Source organism: Bombina bombina, chromosome 1 (assembly GCF_027579735.1).
Source record: "Bombina bombina isolate aBomBom1 chromosome 1, aBomBom1.pri, whole genome shotgun sequence".
Taxonomy (NCBI): Eukaryota; Metazoa; Chordata; class Amphibia; order Anura; family Bombinatoridae; genus Bombina; species Bombina bombina.
Window position 1 is genome coordinate 521,428,522 of NC_069499.1, and position 18,876 is coordinate 521,447,397.

Below are 18,876 nucleotides of genomic sequence, written 5' to 3' on the forward strand. Positions count from 1 at the left end.
AAGATGGTCGTCAGTATCAACCGTTCCCTAGATGGTGCCTCAGGTACTGTTTTCTTTAGAGCCTCATTTTGTGAAGTGGTGTGGGCTTCACTGAAAGCCACATCCAGATGTTCTCTTTTATAGCCCCGCTGCTCAAATTTCATCCTCATCTCATCAAGTTGTACTGTTTTGTTCTCTTGGTCACTATTATTTCGTGTAACCCTCTTGAATTGAGACTTGGGCAGAGCCTTTTTCAAAAAAGGTGGATGGCAGCTTGTACCTTGGAGGATCGAATTCCTATCAGTGGGTTTTTGATATAGCGTTGTCTTCAAGCCATCACCAGATCTATATATCCTTAAGTCTAAGAAATCCACTGTTTGTTTGTTGTGAGTGATCTTGAACTTTAGGTTGTTGTTAGACTGGTTCAGTTCATAGAACCAAGTCATAAGGTCTTGTTGCTCTCCTCGCCAGATCAAGAATAGATCGTCTATGTATCTACAGAAACATATCACCCATGGATCCTTGAATAACATCGTGCCCAAGGTCTCAAACTCCACCATATACAGATTGGCATAGGATGGGGCCACATTGGACCCCATCGCTGTGCCCGAAATCTGTAAATAGAATTTTGCCTCGAACTTGAAATAATTCATCTTGAGACAATACTCCAATAGTTGTAGTACCACATTGACAGGTGGACCAACATAGGGAGATTTAAGGAGAGTAGATTTGATCGCCGCCATACCATCCTCATGCGGTATGACCGTATAGAGGCTGGTTACATCCAGGGTAACCAGCACATCATCTGCAGTTAAGCCTTCAATACCTTGTAATAGTTTCACCATCTCTATGGAATCCAGAAGGAAAGAGTCCATCTGTCTGACTAATGGTTGCAGGATATCGTCAACGTATACAGCCAATGTTTGTAGTATCGATCCCCTTGCCGATACAATTGGACGTCCTGGAGGTCGCACCGGATCTTTGTGGACCTTGGGTAAGGTATATATGATGGGAGTTATAGGAAAGTCAACCAGCAAAAATTCATATGTAGCCTTAGATATAATATTCGTTGAATATAATACATCAAGGTATTTATCAATAGTTCTTTTGAATTCAGAGGTGGGATCCTGCGTTAATCTACGGTATGTCTTCTTGTCATCCAGCTGGGATATTATTTCATCCCTATAGTCCTGGTAGTCCTGTAGGACCAATGCACCGCCCTTGTCCGCATTGCGGATTACCAATTTGTGATTTTCCTTCAACCCCTTCAAGGCCTTCCATTCTGTTCTTGAAAAGTTATTTCTTGTAGGATGCTCTTTGTCCAATGTACCTTCAAAGTTCTCTTTTATCATACGTGTGTATGTACTGATACTCGCACTTGAGGATTTTGGATCAAATCTGCTTGGTTTCCTGAATTTCTCCACCTGGAACTCAGTCTGCCCAAAATGTTCCTTAAGGCGAAGTTTCCTATTAAATTTATATAGGTCAACGTGTAAATCAAATCTGTCCAATTTGGCCGTGGGTACAAAGCTTAGTCCTTTCTCCAATATTTCAATTTCAATAGTTGTTAATTGGTGGGAGCTGAGATTGATTATATTGCTCAGTGCCAACCCTGGCGCCATCGCCGGGGTGGTCTCCCCCTGGAAGATCCCCTTGCGCTTGTGACCACTTCTCCTGGGGTGTGGCCTCCCCCGTAGGCGTTTTTTGACCGGGTGGTCATGGGTTGGGAGCCTGTGGTAGTGCCCATTGCTACTACCTCACCCTGTTCAGGGTCAGAGCTATTGTCAGAGCTTTCAACACAAATTCCTGGGTTTAAATGCCCGAGGTCTCCTATTTCTGAAGGCAACTCTTCTTTCCTCAGGGCCCAATAACCATTTATAGACTCTCTTCTCTCTGTAATCACTAGTTACTGCCTCCCATTTACGTTCCTTAAAAGAAATAAGTTATTTTTCATATTGGTCCACCTGGTTCTTGATCTTAGATAGCCAGTCTTCCTCTCCATCATTCAACAATTTATCATGGTGCTGTATTTCAAAGGTCTGTATTTCATTCTCTACTTGTTTTAATAATGTAGAAACTTCCTCTATTACCAGTAGAACCAGATCCAGCGAACATTTGTTCAAGATCCCACACCACTTGACGCAAAAGATAGTATTGTTGCGTCCAATAGTAGGCACCATGTAGTTTCACATTATGTATGTGGTATAATTCAGCTCTTTAGCAGGCGGCGGATTGAATAATTTATCTAGTATGGTCCACCATTTGGTATGGTCACTGAGTGGCTGGTTTGATATCTTGACCGCTATACACGCCGAGTTTTGTCGCGACTGATCTGTCAGTCTTTGAGTGGCATTTTTATGGTTGCCTAGCAACAGTTGTCATTCTTGTTGCGCCGATGTTTAAATTCTTGGGGGTATTATTTGTATACTTTTACCCTTTTACAGAGTGTTTAGTAGAATCTGGATATAACCTTTGTAATGCATTTAGTTTGATATCCTGACCGCTATGTATGCTGAGTTCTGTTGCGACTGATCTGTCAGTTTTTGATTGGCATTTTATATGGTTGCCTAGCAACAGTTGTTATACTTGTTGTGCCGATATGATATCTTTGGGGGTATAATTTGAGTATTTTTACCCTTTTACAGAGTGTTTAGTGTAATCCGGATACACCCTCTGTAACACACTTATACCGCTATATATAAGATTCTTAGGTACCGGATACTGTTACTAATACCTTCATGCCTACACAGTTTTCCTCACACCACACTTACAGGTTATTTGTCTAACAGTCACCAACTCTACGACACTGTGTTCTGTGTACTTATAATTTTAATTTACATGTTAAGATTGCTGTTTTTTTATATTTTTGGGGATTTCACATTTTTTTGCCTTGGTGACTCTTTTGAACCTCCAGGGCCTCTGTACTTACTCTTGCGCATGCGCAGTTGCGCTAGGAGGACGCCACAGACTCTGGCAGGATCGTCACCAGGTAAGCACTTAAATAGTTCACTGTATTGTTTGTTTTGTAAGGTCTGAGGAAGGGGGTGACCCCGAAAACGTTCACCAAAGTATAGTTATTTTACTACAGAATACGGAGAGTGCCTTTCTTATTTCTTTTGTGTATATCAATGGTTTAAAGAGCACCCCGGAGGCTGGAATGGAGCAGTGAGTGTGGGATCCTGTTTGGTATTTATATATATATATATATATATATATATATATATATATATATATACTAATATACTATAGATTTTTTTTAGAATATTTTAGTACATCTATAGTACTTTTTTTACATATTATTTATATATTTTTAACTATTTTATATTTAATAAACACATATAACACACTTTAATATAAATCATGTCGGGTTATGAATCATAATATCGAGTAATTCATTACATGTAATTTTATATTTACTTTTGATTTTTCTCAGTATTTCTATATATTAATTATTGGTGTAATAATCCAAGTTTCTCTAGATTTTTATTATTTTTTGATGAATTCTATGTGTTCATTTTAAAAGCGCAGGTGCTGTAAAAAGCCAGATGAACCACCTTAAAGGCCTTGATAACTATTTTACTTACTCGCCATATATTATACTAGGCCTAGCCAGGTCATGTACTATTAATAGCTATTCCCTTACTAGATTGCCTTCGTTTTCACAGGTCAAGGTTTAACAGTTTCTGCTAAGATTACTTACTAACCATATTTTAGATCAAGGTTTCATTGAAAATGTCATGACCCCGTTTGCTTTCAGTAAGGTTTACAGTAAGTGACTACTGAGGCTAGGATTTCTTTTTAATCTCAAAATAAATGTTACATTCTGTCTGTACTACCATTTATCAGAAACATGATATCAACACAAATGTAATAAGTCTGAACATTGCTTTAGGCTATGTTTTGTGTTTTATGTCTGAAATTGTATTTGCTTTTTTATTCTTATAGGTAAAATAAATTTAGATCATAATATATGCAGTATGGTGTCAACAGTATGCTGCACTAACATCACTAAAACAGAATCTATAGCACTTTCTACTCTGATATTACAAATTGAAAGCAAAGTGTTACTGTTTGAGTGAAAGCCTAGGGCACTCTAACATTTGGATGTCGGATAGCTGGGGTTCACTAAATCCCTCACATAATAGACTATAGGGGCACAGTGAAAAACGAATTTAGGCTCGCAAAAATGTTTTATCAGTTATTTAAAGGGATGTGTACATAACAAGGTTTTGGCCTTGAAAGGGTTTAATGGTTTATATGTATGTGTATAGATATATGTGTGTATGTACTCGTCTCGTATATGTGTGTACATATGTATGTGTATTTATGTATGTGTACCCACCCATACATACACACATATCTACAATCATATATTATATCCATTTAAATCACTTTTAAAGCATTTTTCTAAATAATATATATATATATATATATATATATATATATATATAAAGGTTTCCAAAAGTGCGGAAAAATTAGGCTCACTTGGAGACCTGAAGTAAAGTGTTAAGGCTAGAATAGATGCATAACAATTTTTTTCACACAGTCACACACACACACACACATATATATATATATATATATATATATATATATATATATATATATATACTGTATATACATATATATATATATATATATATATATATACTGTATATACATATATATATATATATATATATATATATATATATATACGTGTGTGTGTGTGTGTGTGTGTGACTGTGTGAAAAAAAATGTTATGCATCTATTCTAGCCTTAACACTTTACTTCAGGGGGTCGATCCGATATAAAGCGTCGCCCGCAAAAGCCGGCGACGCCAATATTTGCGCGGATTTGGTATCACATATACGGCGTAACCTAGAAGTTACGCGCGTATATTTCTGCCGTCGCCCGCAGTTTTTTGGGCCATAGGCAGGTATACCAAACCCGCGCAGTTTGGTATCCAATATGCAGCGTAAGGACTTACGTGGCGAAAATGGAGATAACTTACTCCATTTTCACCTCGCCACAAAAAGCAGCCGTAAGAAGCCTTACGCTGACTATTGGAGCCCCGTAACTCCCTAAACTAACTAGAAAATAAACCTAACACCTAACGCATGCGCAATGTCTATCTCCCTGTCAACCGCGATCTGCTAAAATAAACCTAACACCTAACGCATGCGCAATGTCTATCTACCTGTCAACCGCGATCCCCCCCCCCCCCCGAAATCCCTAATAAAGTTATTACCCCCTAAACTGCCGCTCCCGGACCCCGCCGCCATCTACATAAACTAACCCCCTACTGTGAGCCTCTAAAACCGCCGCCATCTACCTTATCTATCCCCTAATCTGACCCCTTACACCGCCGCCACCTATATAAAAATGATTAACCCCTAATGTAAGCCCCTTACACCGCCGCCATCTCTATTAAAATGATTAACCCCTAATTTAATCTACCTACCCCGCCGCCAGCTATATTATCTATATTAACCCTAAGTATATTATAGTTAATATAGGTATTACATTATATATATTAACTATATTAACCCTAATTATATTAGGGTTAATATAGTTAATATAGTTACTATAGTATTTATATTAACTATATTAACTCTATCTAACCCTAACTAAATTTATATTAAATTAATCTAATTCATTTATAAACTAAAATATTCCTATTTAAATCTAAATACTTACCTATAAAATAAACCATAAGATAGCTACAATATAATTAATAATTACATTGTAGCTATGTTAGGGTTAATATTTATTTTACAGGTAAATTGTTAATTATTTTAACTAGGTATAATAGATATTAAATAGTTATTAACTATTTAATATCTACCTAGTTAAAATAATTACCCAATTACCTGTAAAATAAATCCTAACCTAAGTTACAAATACACCTACACTATCAATAAATTTAATAAACTACTAACATCTATCTAAAAATACAATTAAATTAACTAAACTAAATTACAAAAAAAAACAAACACTAAATTACAAAAAATAAAAAAAAGATTACAAGATATTTAAGCTAATTACACCTATTCTAAGCCCCCTAATAAAATAATAAACCCCCAAAATAAAAAAAATTCCCTGCCCTATTCTAAATTCAACAAATTTCAAAGCTCTTTACCTTACCAGCCCTTAAAAGGGCCTTTTGTGGGGCATGCCCCAAAGAATTCAGCTCTTTTGCATACAAGAAATACAATACCCCCCCCCATTACAACCCACCACCCACATACTCCTATTCTAAACCCACCCAAACCCCCCTTAAAAAAGCCTAACACTACCCCCCTGAAGATCTCCCTACCTTGTCTTCACCACACCGGGCCGAACTCCTGATCCGATCCGGGCGATGTCTTCCTCCAAGCGGCAAAGAAGAATTCTTCCTCCGGCGATGTCTTCCTCCAAGCGGCAAAGAAGAATTCTTCCTCCGGCGACGTCTTCCTCCAAGCGGCAGCAAAGTCTTCATTCTTCCGGCGGCATCTTCAATCTTCTTTCTTCGCTCCGCCGCCGCGGAGCATCCATCCCGGCCGACTGCTGAACTTGGAATGATGTACCTTTAAATGACGTCATCCAAGATGGCGTCCGCCGAATTCCGATTGGCTGATAGGATTCTATCAGCCAATCGGAATTAAGTTAAAAAAATCTGATTGGCTGATTGAATCAGCCAATCAGATTCAAGTTCAATCCGATTGGCTGATCCAATCAGCCAATCAGATTGAGCTCGCATTCTATTGGCTGTTCCGGCGGAGCGAAGAAAGAAGATTGAAGATGTCGCCGGAAGAATGAAGACTTTGCTGCCGCTTGGAGGAAGACGTCGCTGGAGGAAGAATTCTTCTTTGCCGCTTGGAGGAAGACATCGCCGGAGGAAGAATTCTTCTTTGCCGCTTGGAGGAAGACATCGCCCGGATCGGATCAGGAGTTCGGCCCGGTGTGGTGAAGACAAGGTAGGGAGATCTTCAGGGGGGTAGTGTTAGGCTTTTTTAAGGGGGGTTTGGGTGGGTTTAGAATAGGGGTATGTGGGTGGTGGGTTGTAATGTGGGGGGGGGTATTGTATTTCTTGTATGCAAAAGAGCTGAATTCTTTGGGGCATGCCCCACAAAAGGCCCTTTTAAGGGCTGGTAAGGTAAAGAGCTTTGAAATTTGTTGAATTTAGAATAGGGCAGGGAATTTTTTTTATTTTGGGGGTTTATTATTTTATTAGGGGGCTTAGAATAGGTGTAATTAGCTTAAATATCTTGTAATCTTTTTTTTATTTTTTGTAATTTAGTGTTTGTTTTTTTTTGTAATTTAGTTTAGTTAATTTAATTGTATTTTTAGATAGATGTTAGTAGTTTATTAAATTTATTTATAGTGTAGGTGTATTTGTAACTTAGGTTAGGATTTATTTTACAGGTAATTGGGTAATTATTTTAACTAGGTAGATATTAAATAGTTAATAACTATTTAATATCTATTATACCTAGTTAAAATAATTAACAATTTACCTGTAAAATAAATATTAACCCTAACATAGCTACAATGTAATTATTAATTATATTGTAGCTATCTTATGGTTTATTTTATAGGTAAGTATTTAGATTTAAATAGGAATATTTTAGTTTATAAATGAATTAGATTAATTTAATATAAATTTAGTTAGGGTTAGATAGAGTTAATATAGTTAATATAAATACTATAGTAACTATATTAACTATATTAACCCTAATATAATTAGGGTTAATATAGTTAATATATATAATGTAATACCTATATTAACTATAATATACTTAGGGTTAATATAGATAATATAGCTGGCGGCAGGGTAGGTAGATTAAATTAGGGGTTAATCATTTTAATAGAGATGGCGGCGGTGTAAGGGGCTTAGATTAGGGGTTAATAATTTTAATATAGATGGCGGCGGTGTTAAGGGCTCACTTTAGGGGGTTATAGATATAATATAGCTGGCGGCGGGGTACGGGAGCGGCGGTTTAGGGGTTAATAACTTTATTAGGTTGCAGCGGGGTAAAGGAGCGGCGGTTTAGGGGTTAATAGCTTTTTTATTGTTAGGCTAGTGAGGGGGGATAGCGGATAGAGGGTTAGACAGTGCGGGCTATGTTAGGGAGGCGTGTTAGACAGTGCGGGTGTTTTAGACTTTAGTCAGGTTTTATAGGCGCCGGCAGATTCTAACGTGGCGCAAGTCACTGGCGACGCCAGAAATTTGTACTTACGCAGATTTCTGGACATCGCTGGTTTGTGAGACTTACGGCACGTTAGCATCTGACGGCGACTTATATGGGATGGCTCGAGTTGCTAGCTGAAACTGCGGGCGACGCCGGTTCCCTCGCTTGCGCCGCAAACTGCGATCGATATCGGATCGCGCCCCAGGTCTCCAAGTGAGCTAAATTTTTCCGCACTTTTGGAAACCTTTAGCGCAACACACATCTCACCACTTATATGAGCAGTGATCAATACTCTATCCATTAAAAGTATATGGAACACTAATAAAAATGTAATCTGTGTTAAGATTCTCTGGTAATTTTTTTTTTTACTTGTAATACTAGATTGCACACTATACTTAGCTACAGGTCGTGATATAGATATCAATCTACTTGTAATCCACTTTTAATCATATAACATGTTGCAAGAATGCCATATTATTATGTTTAATTGTAGAAGATTATCACAAAATAATTTACATGATTTATGATTCATTTATGATTAATTTTTTAGAGAATACCTAGGGATTTTGCGATTTTTTTAACTAGAATTAAATATAACCTACTCGACAAGTTTATAAAAATGAGGCTCTTAACAGCAAGACAAGTATGTGACTCTAAGGGCCTGATGATAGAGAACTCTCTGTCATGAAGATAAATCACAAAATGTTTGGGGGCATTTTTGAGCATTATATTGTAATGTATGTGCTGCGTCTTTTACCCTCCATTGCCAGATAAATCGGTCTCAAGCTGAAATTTGACTTTCTAAAATTATTTGAGGGTCCTCTCCATACAGGCATAGATAATCTCACCAGAGCAGAGAGCTTAAAGGGACCTTAAACACAAAATAAATGCTAAATAGAATGTACATTCAATGAAAAGATTAGTTTGAGAATAACATGTAGATGTATTTTTTAAAGTTTCATTAGTTGTTTTAATATTGATAAAATAAGTGTAAAATGTTAGTGTCTATAAAACAAGCTGCAATGTTGTAACTTAGGGTTCCTTCTCAGTTGTGGCCAATTAGGGACAGTTATACATAGGTCATTAGTGTGTGTAGCAAATGGCTGTGTTGAATATAACAGTGTTCTGCTCTTCCATTTCTAACAGAAATTGAAAAGCTCACATGTTCAGAATGGAATCAAAGAAAAGTGGACAAAATAAGTAATGAATGTATATTGCAAGGTTTTTTTGTTAAATATGATTTATCATTTTATATTACCATCTCAAAGTGTTTAGTGTCCCTTTAAGTTCATCATTGCCTAAATCACTATTTTTTTTATCAAAAAATGTTCAAACTGCACAAAAGTATTTACAAGATATTTTAAAAATAGATTTCTGTATCCTTTAAAATGTAATTTCTCACAAGGAACATTTTGCTCTTCATTAAAAAATTTTGTGAGACAGTATGATAAAAGATAATATAGTTTAACAGTGTAGAGATGTAAATATTCATGTACGTTTTTTATATTTCTAGGATTCCCAGCTGTATTTGTAGTAGTGTGGGCAGTGGCAAGAGCAACCGTAGCAGACGCAAGGTAAGGAATATTTGAATTGCTTTATTAGTTACTTGTATAAAAATAATGTCACTTAAAATATTGTTTGATACTAAACAGTTTTACTAAAAGGTCTATTGCTAATCCCTTGTATTTTTTTTATTTTTTGTACACCTTCAATAAAATAATTAGCATTTTTAAGAGAGTGAATGTACAGTGAGGTTTTTTTTTTGTTCATTTGCTTTAGACATCAGAGAACATAATGTATGTCTTGGGATTTTGTCCAGGTAAAAAGTGTTTCATCTATTTTGATATAGATAACTGTATTTTTTCTAATCCTTTCATAGCACAGTAAGTTTATTACAGGCAAACTAAGATAAAAATGCCTTTTAATTCTCATATCTCTTTTAAATGTCAAATAAGTTTCTTCTAGAGATAGAGCATAAATTGTGAGGTCTTCCTGTGCTTCATTAAACATGAATTAGGTACCTATTTATTTATTGACATATTCTTGTTTTACACATCACCTAGATTTACTAAGAAAGTGAGGTAAGATATATCTGTGAACTCTTGACATTCTCTTTATTTTACTATCAAGAACAACTGACTTGTATCATCTAGTACAGTGTTTCTGAACTCCACTCCTCAGGACTATTAACAGGCCAAATATTCATTATATCTTAACTAAAGCACAGGTGAAATAATCATCTGAAGGGTGAGAGCAGGTTAGTAACCATGGTTACTGATCAGCTGATTATTTCACCTGTGCTCTAGTTAAGATATAATGAATATATGGCCTGTTAAAGGGATAGTAAACAACACATTTTTTCTTTTATGATTCAGATATAACATACAATTTTAAACCACTTTCCAATTTAGTTCTATGATCACATTTTCTTCATTCTCTTGGTATCCATTGCTGAAGGGACAGCATTGCACTACTGACAGGATTCTGAACATCATGCATTCTCAGTAAATGTACTCACAAATGTCAACATGAATTTCCTAGTTTATTAAATCCATTAATCCAGTATATAAAACACACCATTATTGCAAATATTGTTGCTAGAAATATACATGCAGGCACAAAAATTCACACATAAAATCACATAAATGAGCATGCTCACAATTTTATTTGCTCAGAAAAAATAATCATTGAAATATACCTGCATATGAATGCATTACCAATGTGCATACTGTCTGTCTTAAAGGTACAGTCTAGTCAAAATGAAACTTTCATTATTCAGATACAACATGCAATTTTAAGCAAGTATCTAATTTACTCCTATTATCACATTTTTGTCGTTCTCTGTGTATCTTTGTTTGAAAAAGTAAGAATGTAAGCTTAGTAGCCGGTCCATTTTTGGTTGAGCACCTGGGTAGCACTTGCTGATTGGTGTCTAAATGTAGCCACTAATCAGCACATGCTACTAGGGGTTGCCACCTCAGCCATGTTTCCCTGGACACTTATGAGTTACACATGCTGCAGGGTGTGCAGGGAGGAACACGTATTGTGTTTTTGGACAGCACTATTCATAGTCCTCCCTGCACACCCTGCAGTATGTGTAACTCATAAGTGTTCTGTATTTTAAAGGATGGGTGGCAACCATACGTGCTACCCAGGTGCTGAACCAAAAATGGGTTGGCTCCTAAGCTTACATTCTTGCTTTTCCAAATAAAGATAACAAGAGAACGAAAATTAAAAATTATAATAGGAGTAAATTAGAAACTTGCTTAAAATTGCATGCTCTATCTGAATCATGAAAGTTTAATTTTGACTAGACTGTCCCTTTAAATTTACTTGTCCACAGGAGTAGTAAAAAGGACAGTATATTTTTATTTTGCTCTCATTTTCTTGATTTTTTTTTTAATTAAAATCATAATTAATATAAGTTGCTAACTGACTGAGCAGAGTATTCAGGATAAGAGAGTTCTAAAAGGGTACTGCAAAATAATGCAAAGTTTTCTAACAAAATGAGAGAGGCTAGGTGTGTCTGCTCCCGTAACAAATTCTGAATGGTTCCTCCAAATAAGGTAAGTTGTGCTAGGAGTTTGATCTTTCATATTTAATAACTTAAGTATTACCAAAACATTTTATTATTAAAGGGACACAACTCAAATTTTTGATTTCGTGATTCAGATAGAGCATGCAATTTTAAGCAACTTTCTAATTTACTCCTGTTATCAAATTTTCTTCATTCTCTTGGTATCTTTATTTGAAATGCAAGAATGTAAGTTTAGATGCCGGCCCATTTTTGGTGAAAAACCTGGGTTGTTCTTGCTGAGTGGTGGATACATTCATCCACCAATATAAAATTGCTGTCCAGAGTACTGAACCAAAAAAGAAGCTTAGATTCCTTCTTTTTCAAATAAAGATATCAAGTGAACCACGAAAAATTGATAATAGGAGTAAATTAGAAAGTTGCTTAAAATTGCATGCTCTATCTGAATCATGAAAGAAAAAAATTTGGGTTCAGTGTATATCTACATGTTTCAGAAAAGAGTAGAGTCAGAAATGTTAATTTCTGGCTCCAAGGGCAGATTGCATTTTTTAGCACTTACTGTCCCCTATTACTAATATAGGTATCAAAACCTTGAATAGGAAAGAGATGTGGGTGGAGCAGCGTATGTCTAAAATTAAAACCTAACTTTTATTTCAACACTTAAAAAAAAGAAGAAAAAATGATAATAACATACAATTAAAAACACAAATTCGCGTAGAACTTGGAAATTAGGGTTAAATTGTACCCTGTGTTTAGTATTTGGATGGGGTAACGATAAGAGAGAGGGGTATCAATATTCAGATATTATAGTTCTAGAATAAGGTTATCTGAAGAGCTGATGTAAGTGTGGATTCTCTTGTATCTCTGACACCTGTGTTATTGTGTCAAATTATTGTTGTGAATGCCTATAGTGTTACTACAAATGTTTTATCTCTCTGATCTAACTGGATAATATACACCTCCTCTATTGGGCTTGTGTTACAAGCTGAGATGATGAAGTATCGTACTCAATTAAATTTATGAGAGAATAAACTGTTATGATTTAAGATTTTAGTATTGTGTATATATACAGAAGTGATTCTGCTATATGTATTGAACTTGTATGATTTAGGATTTTAGTAATGTATATATATGCAGAAATGATTCTGCTGTATTTATTGAAGTTTAAATATTGAGAAGAAATGTATAAATTGAGTTGCAGTGTGTTGTAAAGATAAGTGCCTTTAGCTAATGCTTAAATAGCAATTTATATATTAGTTCTTACACACGTAATATGAGCATTCCCCTTATTTCTGGGGTACTCTGCTTTATCCAGAAGTTGTTATATCTTTTCTCTTAATTTTATTTAAGTGAACAGATTTTTTTAAAACATGCATATAGACGCTTCTATATATATGTATTTAGTTATTTAACTCGTTAATACCGATATTTGTATCAATAGTTGGAGATGATATAGATTAATACTTGTGATCAATGTCTTAGTGTGATAATGAGACTTGGTTGTTATTGTGCTTATTGTTCAGTCTATTTGTTCTAGTAAACATGGATACTAGTGGAGTATTGGGGTCGCAAGCTTCAAATGAAATAGTTATTGGTTCTATTTTATATATAGAATCAAGTCAGTATCGAGCTGGTTGCTATTTCCCCTTAGTATCTATGTTGGCTTTGAGTTAAATACAGTTTTGTGTGATTCAGTATGTTACATTGTTTTGTATATTTTTAAATTTTCTCAGAAGTCACTACACTTGACCTAATGTATTGTTTCTTTATTTGCTGACACTGTTGTATATGTTTGGTCTATTCAGTCTTAGATCTTACTTGCTAGTACAGGATTTGTTCACAATATTGTTTATATATTCTTGCGGTTCACTTGTATTATTAATTAATACGGTCAGCTGTATAATACCGCAATTGTTTTATATATCTAAACCCTGATAGCTTTCTTATATAAATTTCTTATATTTATATAGCTCTTTATAATTATGCTATTGGGTAGACCAAACAAATGTGGGTCTTAATTTGTTAAAATAACAACTGAGCTGAGTCAGCAATAGTCCCCCGGTTTCCAGCAGTATTGTTTGGGAGCCGGTATATTTTTAGGTATAACAGTCGTGTGATCTTTTAGAGTGTTGACTAGCGTCAGATAGATTGTAGTATATTCCGGTCAAGTAATACTGGAACTTCTATAACGGCAATTACTTAATAAAGTTCGGAGTCACACTTGTTTTCTTTTCACATTCACACTATATTATGGTTTCGTTATCCTTGCATTCACAACGTATTTAAGTAATACTGAATCTAGAAACATCCACTTCAGCTTCCCCCAACTTGTTTTTACATTAATCCCCAATACTCATTCATGCATTCATTGTTTTATCTAAGTTCTACGTTCTTTTGCTGATTAAAAACTAAATGGGTTGAAATCGAGATGTCAACCTCTCCCTAACATGTTTCGCCGTTTGTAATTCCGGCTTTTTCAAAGTGCGGTTGCAATTTTTTGCGTTTTCTAGTATATCTACATGTGTTTCATCTTTAATAAGATAGTATTTCCGATAACTTAGATCCCACTTTCATTTACCTGCCCAGGCCATACCTCCACAATACATTGTGGGGGTTCTGTGTGCTGTTGGGTTTAGTTATCTAGAATACATCTCTACACAACTTAGGATTTTTTACTGCATGTGTTTGTGTATACAGGTACCTTGGTTCACCCTGACCCGTCAGATATATTGTTATTTTTGGCTATATATAACCCTTGCTATTTTAGCAAGTTATTTGTATATTTACATTAGTTTGGCCCACGCAATATGATACACTATTCTGTTGTACATCCTTCTTTGTGGGAGATGCAGTGTGTCTAAAATTCAATTGCTATACTAATAAAATGCTACTATGTTTACTTTAACTATAGAGCTGTGTTTTCTTGTTGCAAAAGAGTGCTGTAATCCCTGTCTTTTATGAAACAAGTATTTTCTTGTTTCTTTCTCTCTGAAGTAATTTTTGATATATATATATATATATATATAGTGTACATATATATATATATATATATATATATATATACACATACATATACATATTTAGACATGTATTTGTACGTATCTCTATGTTAAATCTTTGAATCCTTTCAACTATTTTGTGCAATTTGTATTAAAAAATGTTATTAGATAGTGTAACTGTACTTTTAAATGCATTTTTAATGTGTTTTGTGACACTTTTTTGTTTTCCAAAACAGTTAACCAGACCTCTGAGGTTGCGCTATCCCAACGCATTAAATTAAATTGCGCTCAAGCATTTACTTTCAAATTGTAATATGAGCACTACATCTGACATGCACAAACAGCTGCAGTAAACCCCTTATCACTTGTGCATAACTGCCAGTGCGATAATTGTAATCTGACCCATAGTAGCCTTTTTGGCCTGAAAAAGAGACAAAAAAGCCACAGCTGATAGATTTTGAATGAGGTCATAATTTATTATAAGAGAAAATACATAATAATTATAAGTAAACTATTAAATCCTACCTCTGCTGATTGTTTAATGAACTCAGAAGAAGTCATAATTCAAAACCCATATGTAAAATCTTAATTTGAAAAAACTTGTAATCTATTGTGGGCCTATTATACAACCTTTAAAAATGTGGATTTCTATCTGTTTAGATAATGTAATATTTTGTTCATGGTTATAATAACAGAATATGCAAATGTAATTGTTAGACCTCTGCAAAGAAATGAAATTATATAGTCACTGAGTGAGTTCTAATTAGAATCATGGGACTTGCACTTTAACTGCCGCATGTTTATTCTAGTATTTGTATCTTAACAAAAAAACAGTAATTTGTTTACATTAAGAAGTAATTGAATTTGCCAAAGAAGATATCGGAGAGAGATATGAATTAGGCTATAATTGTGGAATTATTTAAAAAAAAAAAAAAAAAAAAAGGATGGCCATGTGCTTACATTTATTGAAAAATGTACTATGTTGTATATTATAATTGGCAATCTTGTAAATGGCAAGTAAATAAAAAATCAAAAGGCCTCATATTAAAAAGCATTATTAAAAAATGACAAGGCTTGTTTCATAAAAATAAAATAAAGTAGTACATTTACCAAAAGTAAACTGTGCATGCGTATTATACTGTTTAAAGATTTAATGGACTATACTTTTGATCCCTGTATATTACTCGTAACCTGGAGAATATCCTTTTTTTCAGTAGACTCATTTATTTGTGCTATGGTGGGGATTATTCCAAGGTTCAGCTTGAATGGCTCCAATTATGAGTCTAAGCCATGAAAATTCCTTCTAAACATTACCCTTAAGTAGACTGAACAAATCAATGCTGAGATATGCTTACTGCTACTAGAGTGCAGTTCCCTTGATATTAGCCAAGATATGTTCTTATTAATAACATTTTTATCACCAATATAAAAGGCATAATATATAGTTGACAAATTGTATGTGTTGCTCAGATATTAAATAGAAAGCTCCCAAAAGAGAGGGATATCACCATGCTTCAAAATTAAATTTAAAAGGCCTACTTTATTATTATATTTGTTCTCAAACAAAATAGACACAAATTTAATATCTTTATCTTCCTGCTTGTTTTTTGGTAAATGTTAAATAAAGGTCTGCACCAATACTAAAATAATACAAGTATTTTTCTTTATTTATTGCATTAAAAATAAATTTTCTCTCTCCTCAATAATTGATCACTCATATTATTGTGGTTTTCTTTTCCTAGTTGAAATTGCTCACAATTGCTATTTAATAAAATCCTACACTGTGGGGGGGGGGGGGGGGAGCAAGCCAAGCACCTGAGCGGTCGCACATTGAAAGAGCTCTGCTCAAATAACATATTTAAGCTACATTAAGACCGCTCAGTTTTACCTAATATCCCACAAAACTGTACCAGAGGACCCAGCATACAAGACCACTGCTTTTGGAGGTGAATAGAGGACCTGAACGGCTAAATTGGGACTAGTTATCTTCACTCATCGCAGCTCATACACGAGACTGAGTAGGAGCAGCCATTTTTTTAATTTTTTTCTACTCTGCTCTTTCCTGGAGCACGGAGTCTCGGCCGAGACAATTGCAGCTGAAAACTATCTCTGATAAGCCACAGAGTACTTTCCCCGTGCCGCTCCCGAGAGTTCCTCAGGTTAACTCCTTAGTAGAGGAGCTTTAGCAGCAGTCTCAGTTGGAATTCAAGGCCAATCGAGTCAGAGCCTTGCTCTCAGCAGGGGAACACGTCTTAACATTTTAGCGCTTTTGAGACTGAAACATGGCCATGGAGGCACAAATTATCTGCGCATTACGTTCCTTAAGCAGCAAATTGGATATATACCATTTTACGCTGCTACAAGAGATAAGGGCTGGCTGCGAACCCATGCAGGAGTGGTTGGTAGGCTCTACAGTGACACCTGACAGCAACATAGCTTATCTTGGGGTTGCCAACCTGCCGTCTATAGCGACTCAAGCTACAGAAGAAAATGTTCCAGAGGCTAAAACTGGATGGAGCAGAGAAGGTGAAAGTCATCCTGCTGAGGGCTCTGAGCGGTTAGTAGGGACACCCATATGGGAAAGCACACAGTTGGGACTCCCTTATCTGTACGCCGCTGAAGACACTACCTGGTCTTCCTCCAAAATCTATGGCATGGTCCCGCATTTTCAGACAGAGGGAGCTGATATCCAGGTGCCGGTCACTCATTCTGACACAGAGGTTAGTCTTCCAATACAGAAGGGTCAAAGTGACTTGCAACAACACAATATCAAGCCAGCGGCAGGGATCGTCGCAATATTTAGACCGCATGTTCCTCTACACATGGATTTTATTCGACCAAGCCTAATTAACTTTCAGCACTCATGGGACTCTCTTTTGACACATATACTCGCCTTAGATTGTCCCCTTAGGAGAGGGATTGGCTAATTATATGGACACACGCTCCTCTGCTTGTTTGTTTGACCTACTCTTATTTCCATGTTCATATATTTTACATAACCTAAACAGTTTTTTCTTTCTATGTCACAGTGCTATTATACGAAACCTCCTCAGCAGACTTTTTGCTCCTAATAGGGGTTATACACTATTATATTGTTGTCAATTTAATTCACAGCAAACGCAGTAATATTTACAACCCCCCATATACATATAATATATAATTTGTATATTCCTCTGTGTTTAGTTTCATGATCTCTGTAGGTTTTTTTTTTTTTTTTTTTTGTTAATGTTTTTTCAACATTATATGTTGCTTTGTGCTCTAAATAACCACTAGTTTAGTATTTATCCTATGACCACCACCTTGCTTAATTATTATAAGGAATGTCGCTGCACCCCTCACTATGGGGAGAGAAGTACACTCTAACACAGCTATATTTAACACCTTAATACTCTTTCTACCTTTATCTTAATCATACTTCATTTGGGTTTCCAACATTGGATAATAACTAGGCTGTGTCAGCAGTCACTAGTATGTGTTATATGCGAGATGCTGCCCTTCATCCTCTATCACTACCAGCTTTTGATAAAATTGTAGCCTGCTAAGAGATCTGGGATACATACTTATATCTTTATTCTACTTATATCCTGCCTATACTGATTTATGCATGTCCCTTTGTCTGATGGGAAATTACTCTGGCTCTCTCACGGTAACACACTATACCTACTGTACAGCAGGGTTAATCTCTACACCAAATAAGAAGGTCACCTGCACATAATTCTTTGAATCTGGCCCTTCTTAGCTTAGTGCATTATATCCAGTTGGGGTCTGACATACTGACTTTAACGTAGTTGTTGTTATTAGATAGTTTAGTCGGTTTCTTTTAAGCTTGACACTCCTTTCCCACCACCCAGATTGTCTCATATACCCACAGTTACTGTGGTTAAGAACTCTCATCTCTTTTGAATCTAATCTCTCTCATCACGGGACACTACCTGACTCTACTTTCAGGCTACTATATCTAACAGGGGGAATACTAGACTGTATGTTATAGCTCCACTTATATGGCTATTGGAATCCCATTTAATATGTGACCTATACTTGGTAGAATGAACGGACTTATTAGACAAATATTTAGTCAACAGCAATTAATTACACTGCTTATATTTAGACATGGATAACTGTTCATATACCTTGTTATTGATTCCCCTATTTTAGTATTTTAGTATGTGGCTACTGACATTCTTCTACTTATGTACATGAGGCAAGAATA

General features: G+C 35.5%; 1 protein-coding gene across 1 annotated transcript in view; it reads left to right on the forward strand.

Moving 5' to 3' along the window:
- Positions 1–18,876, forward strand: part of PTH2R (parathyroid hormone 2 receptor) — a 500,002-nt gene that overhangs the window by 244,259 nt on the left and 236,867 nt on the right. Inside the window, exon 8 of the mRNA XM_053690413.1 lies at positions 9,646–9,706. Within this exon, the coding sequence (XP_053546388.1) occupies positions 9,646–9,706 (61 nt within the window). The remainder of the gene's footprint in view (positions 1–9,645; positions 9,707–18,876) is intronic.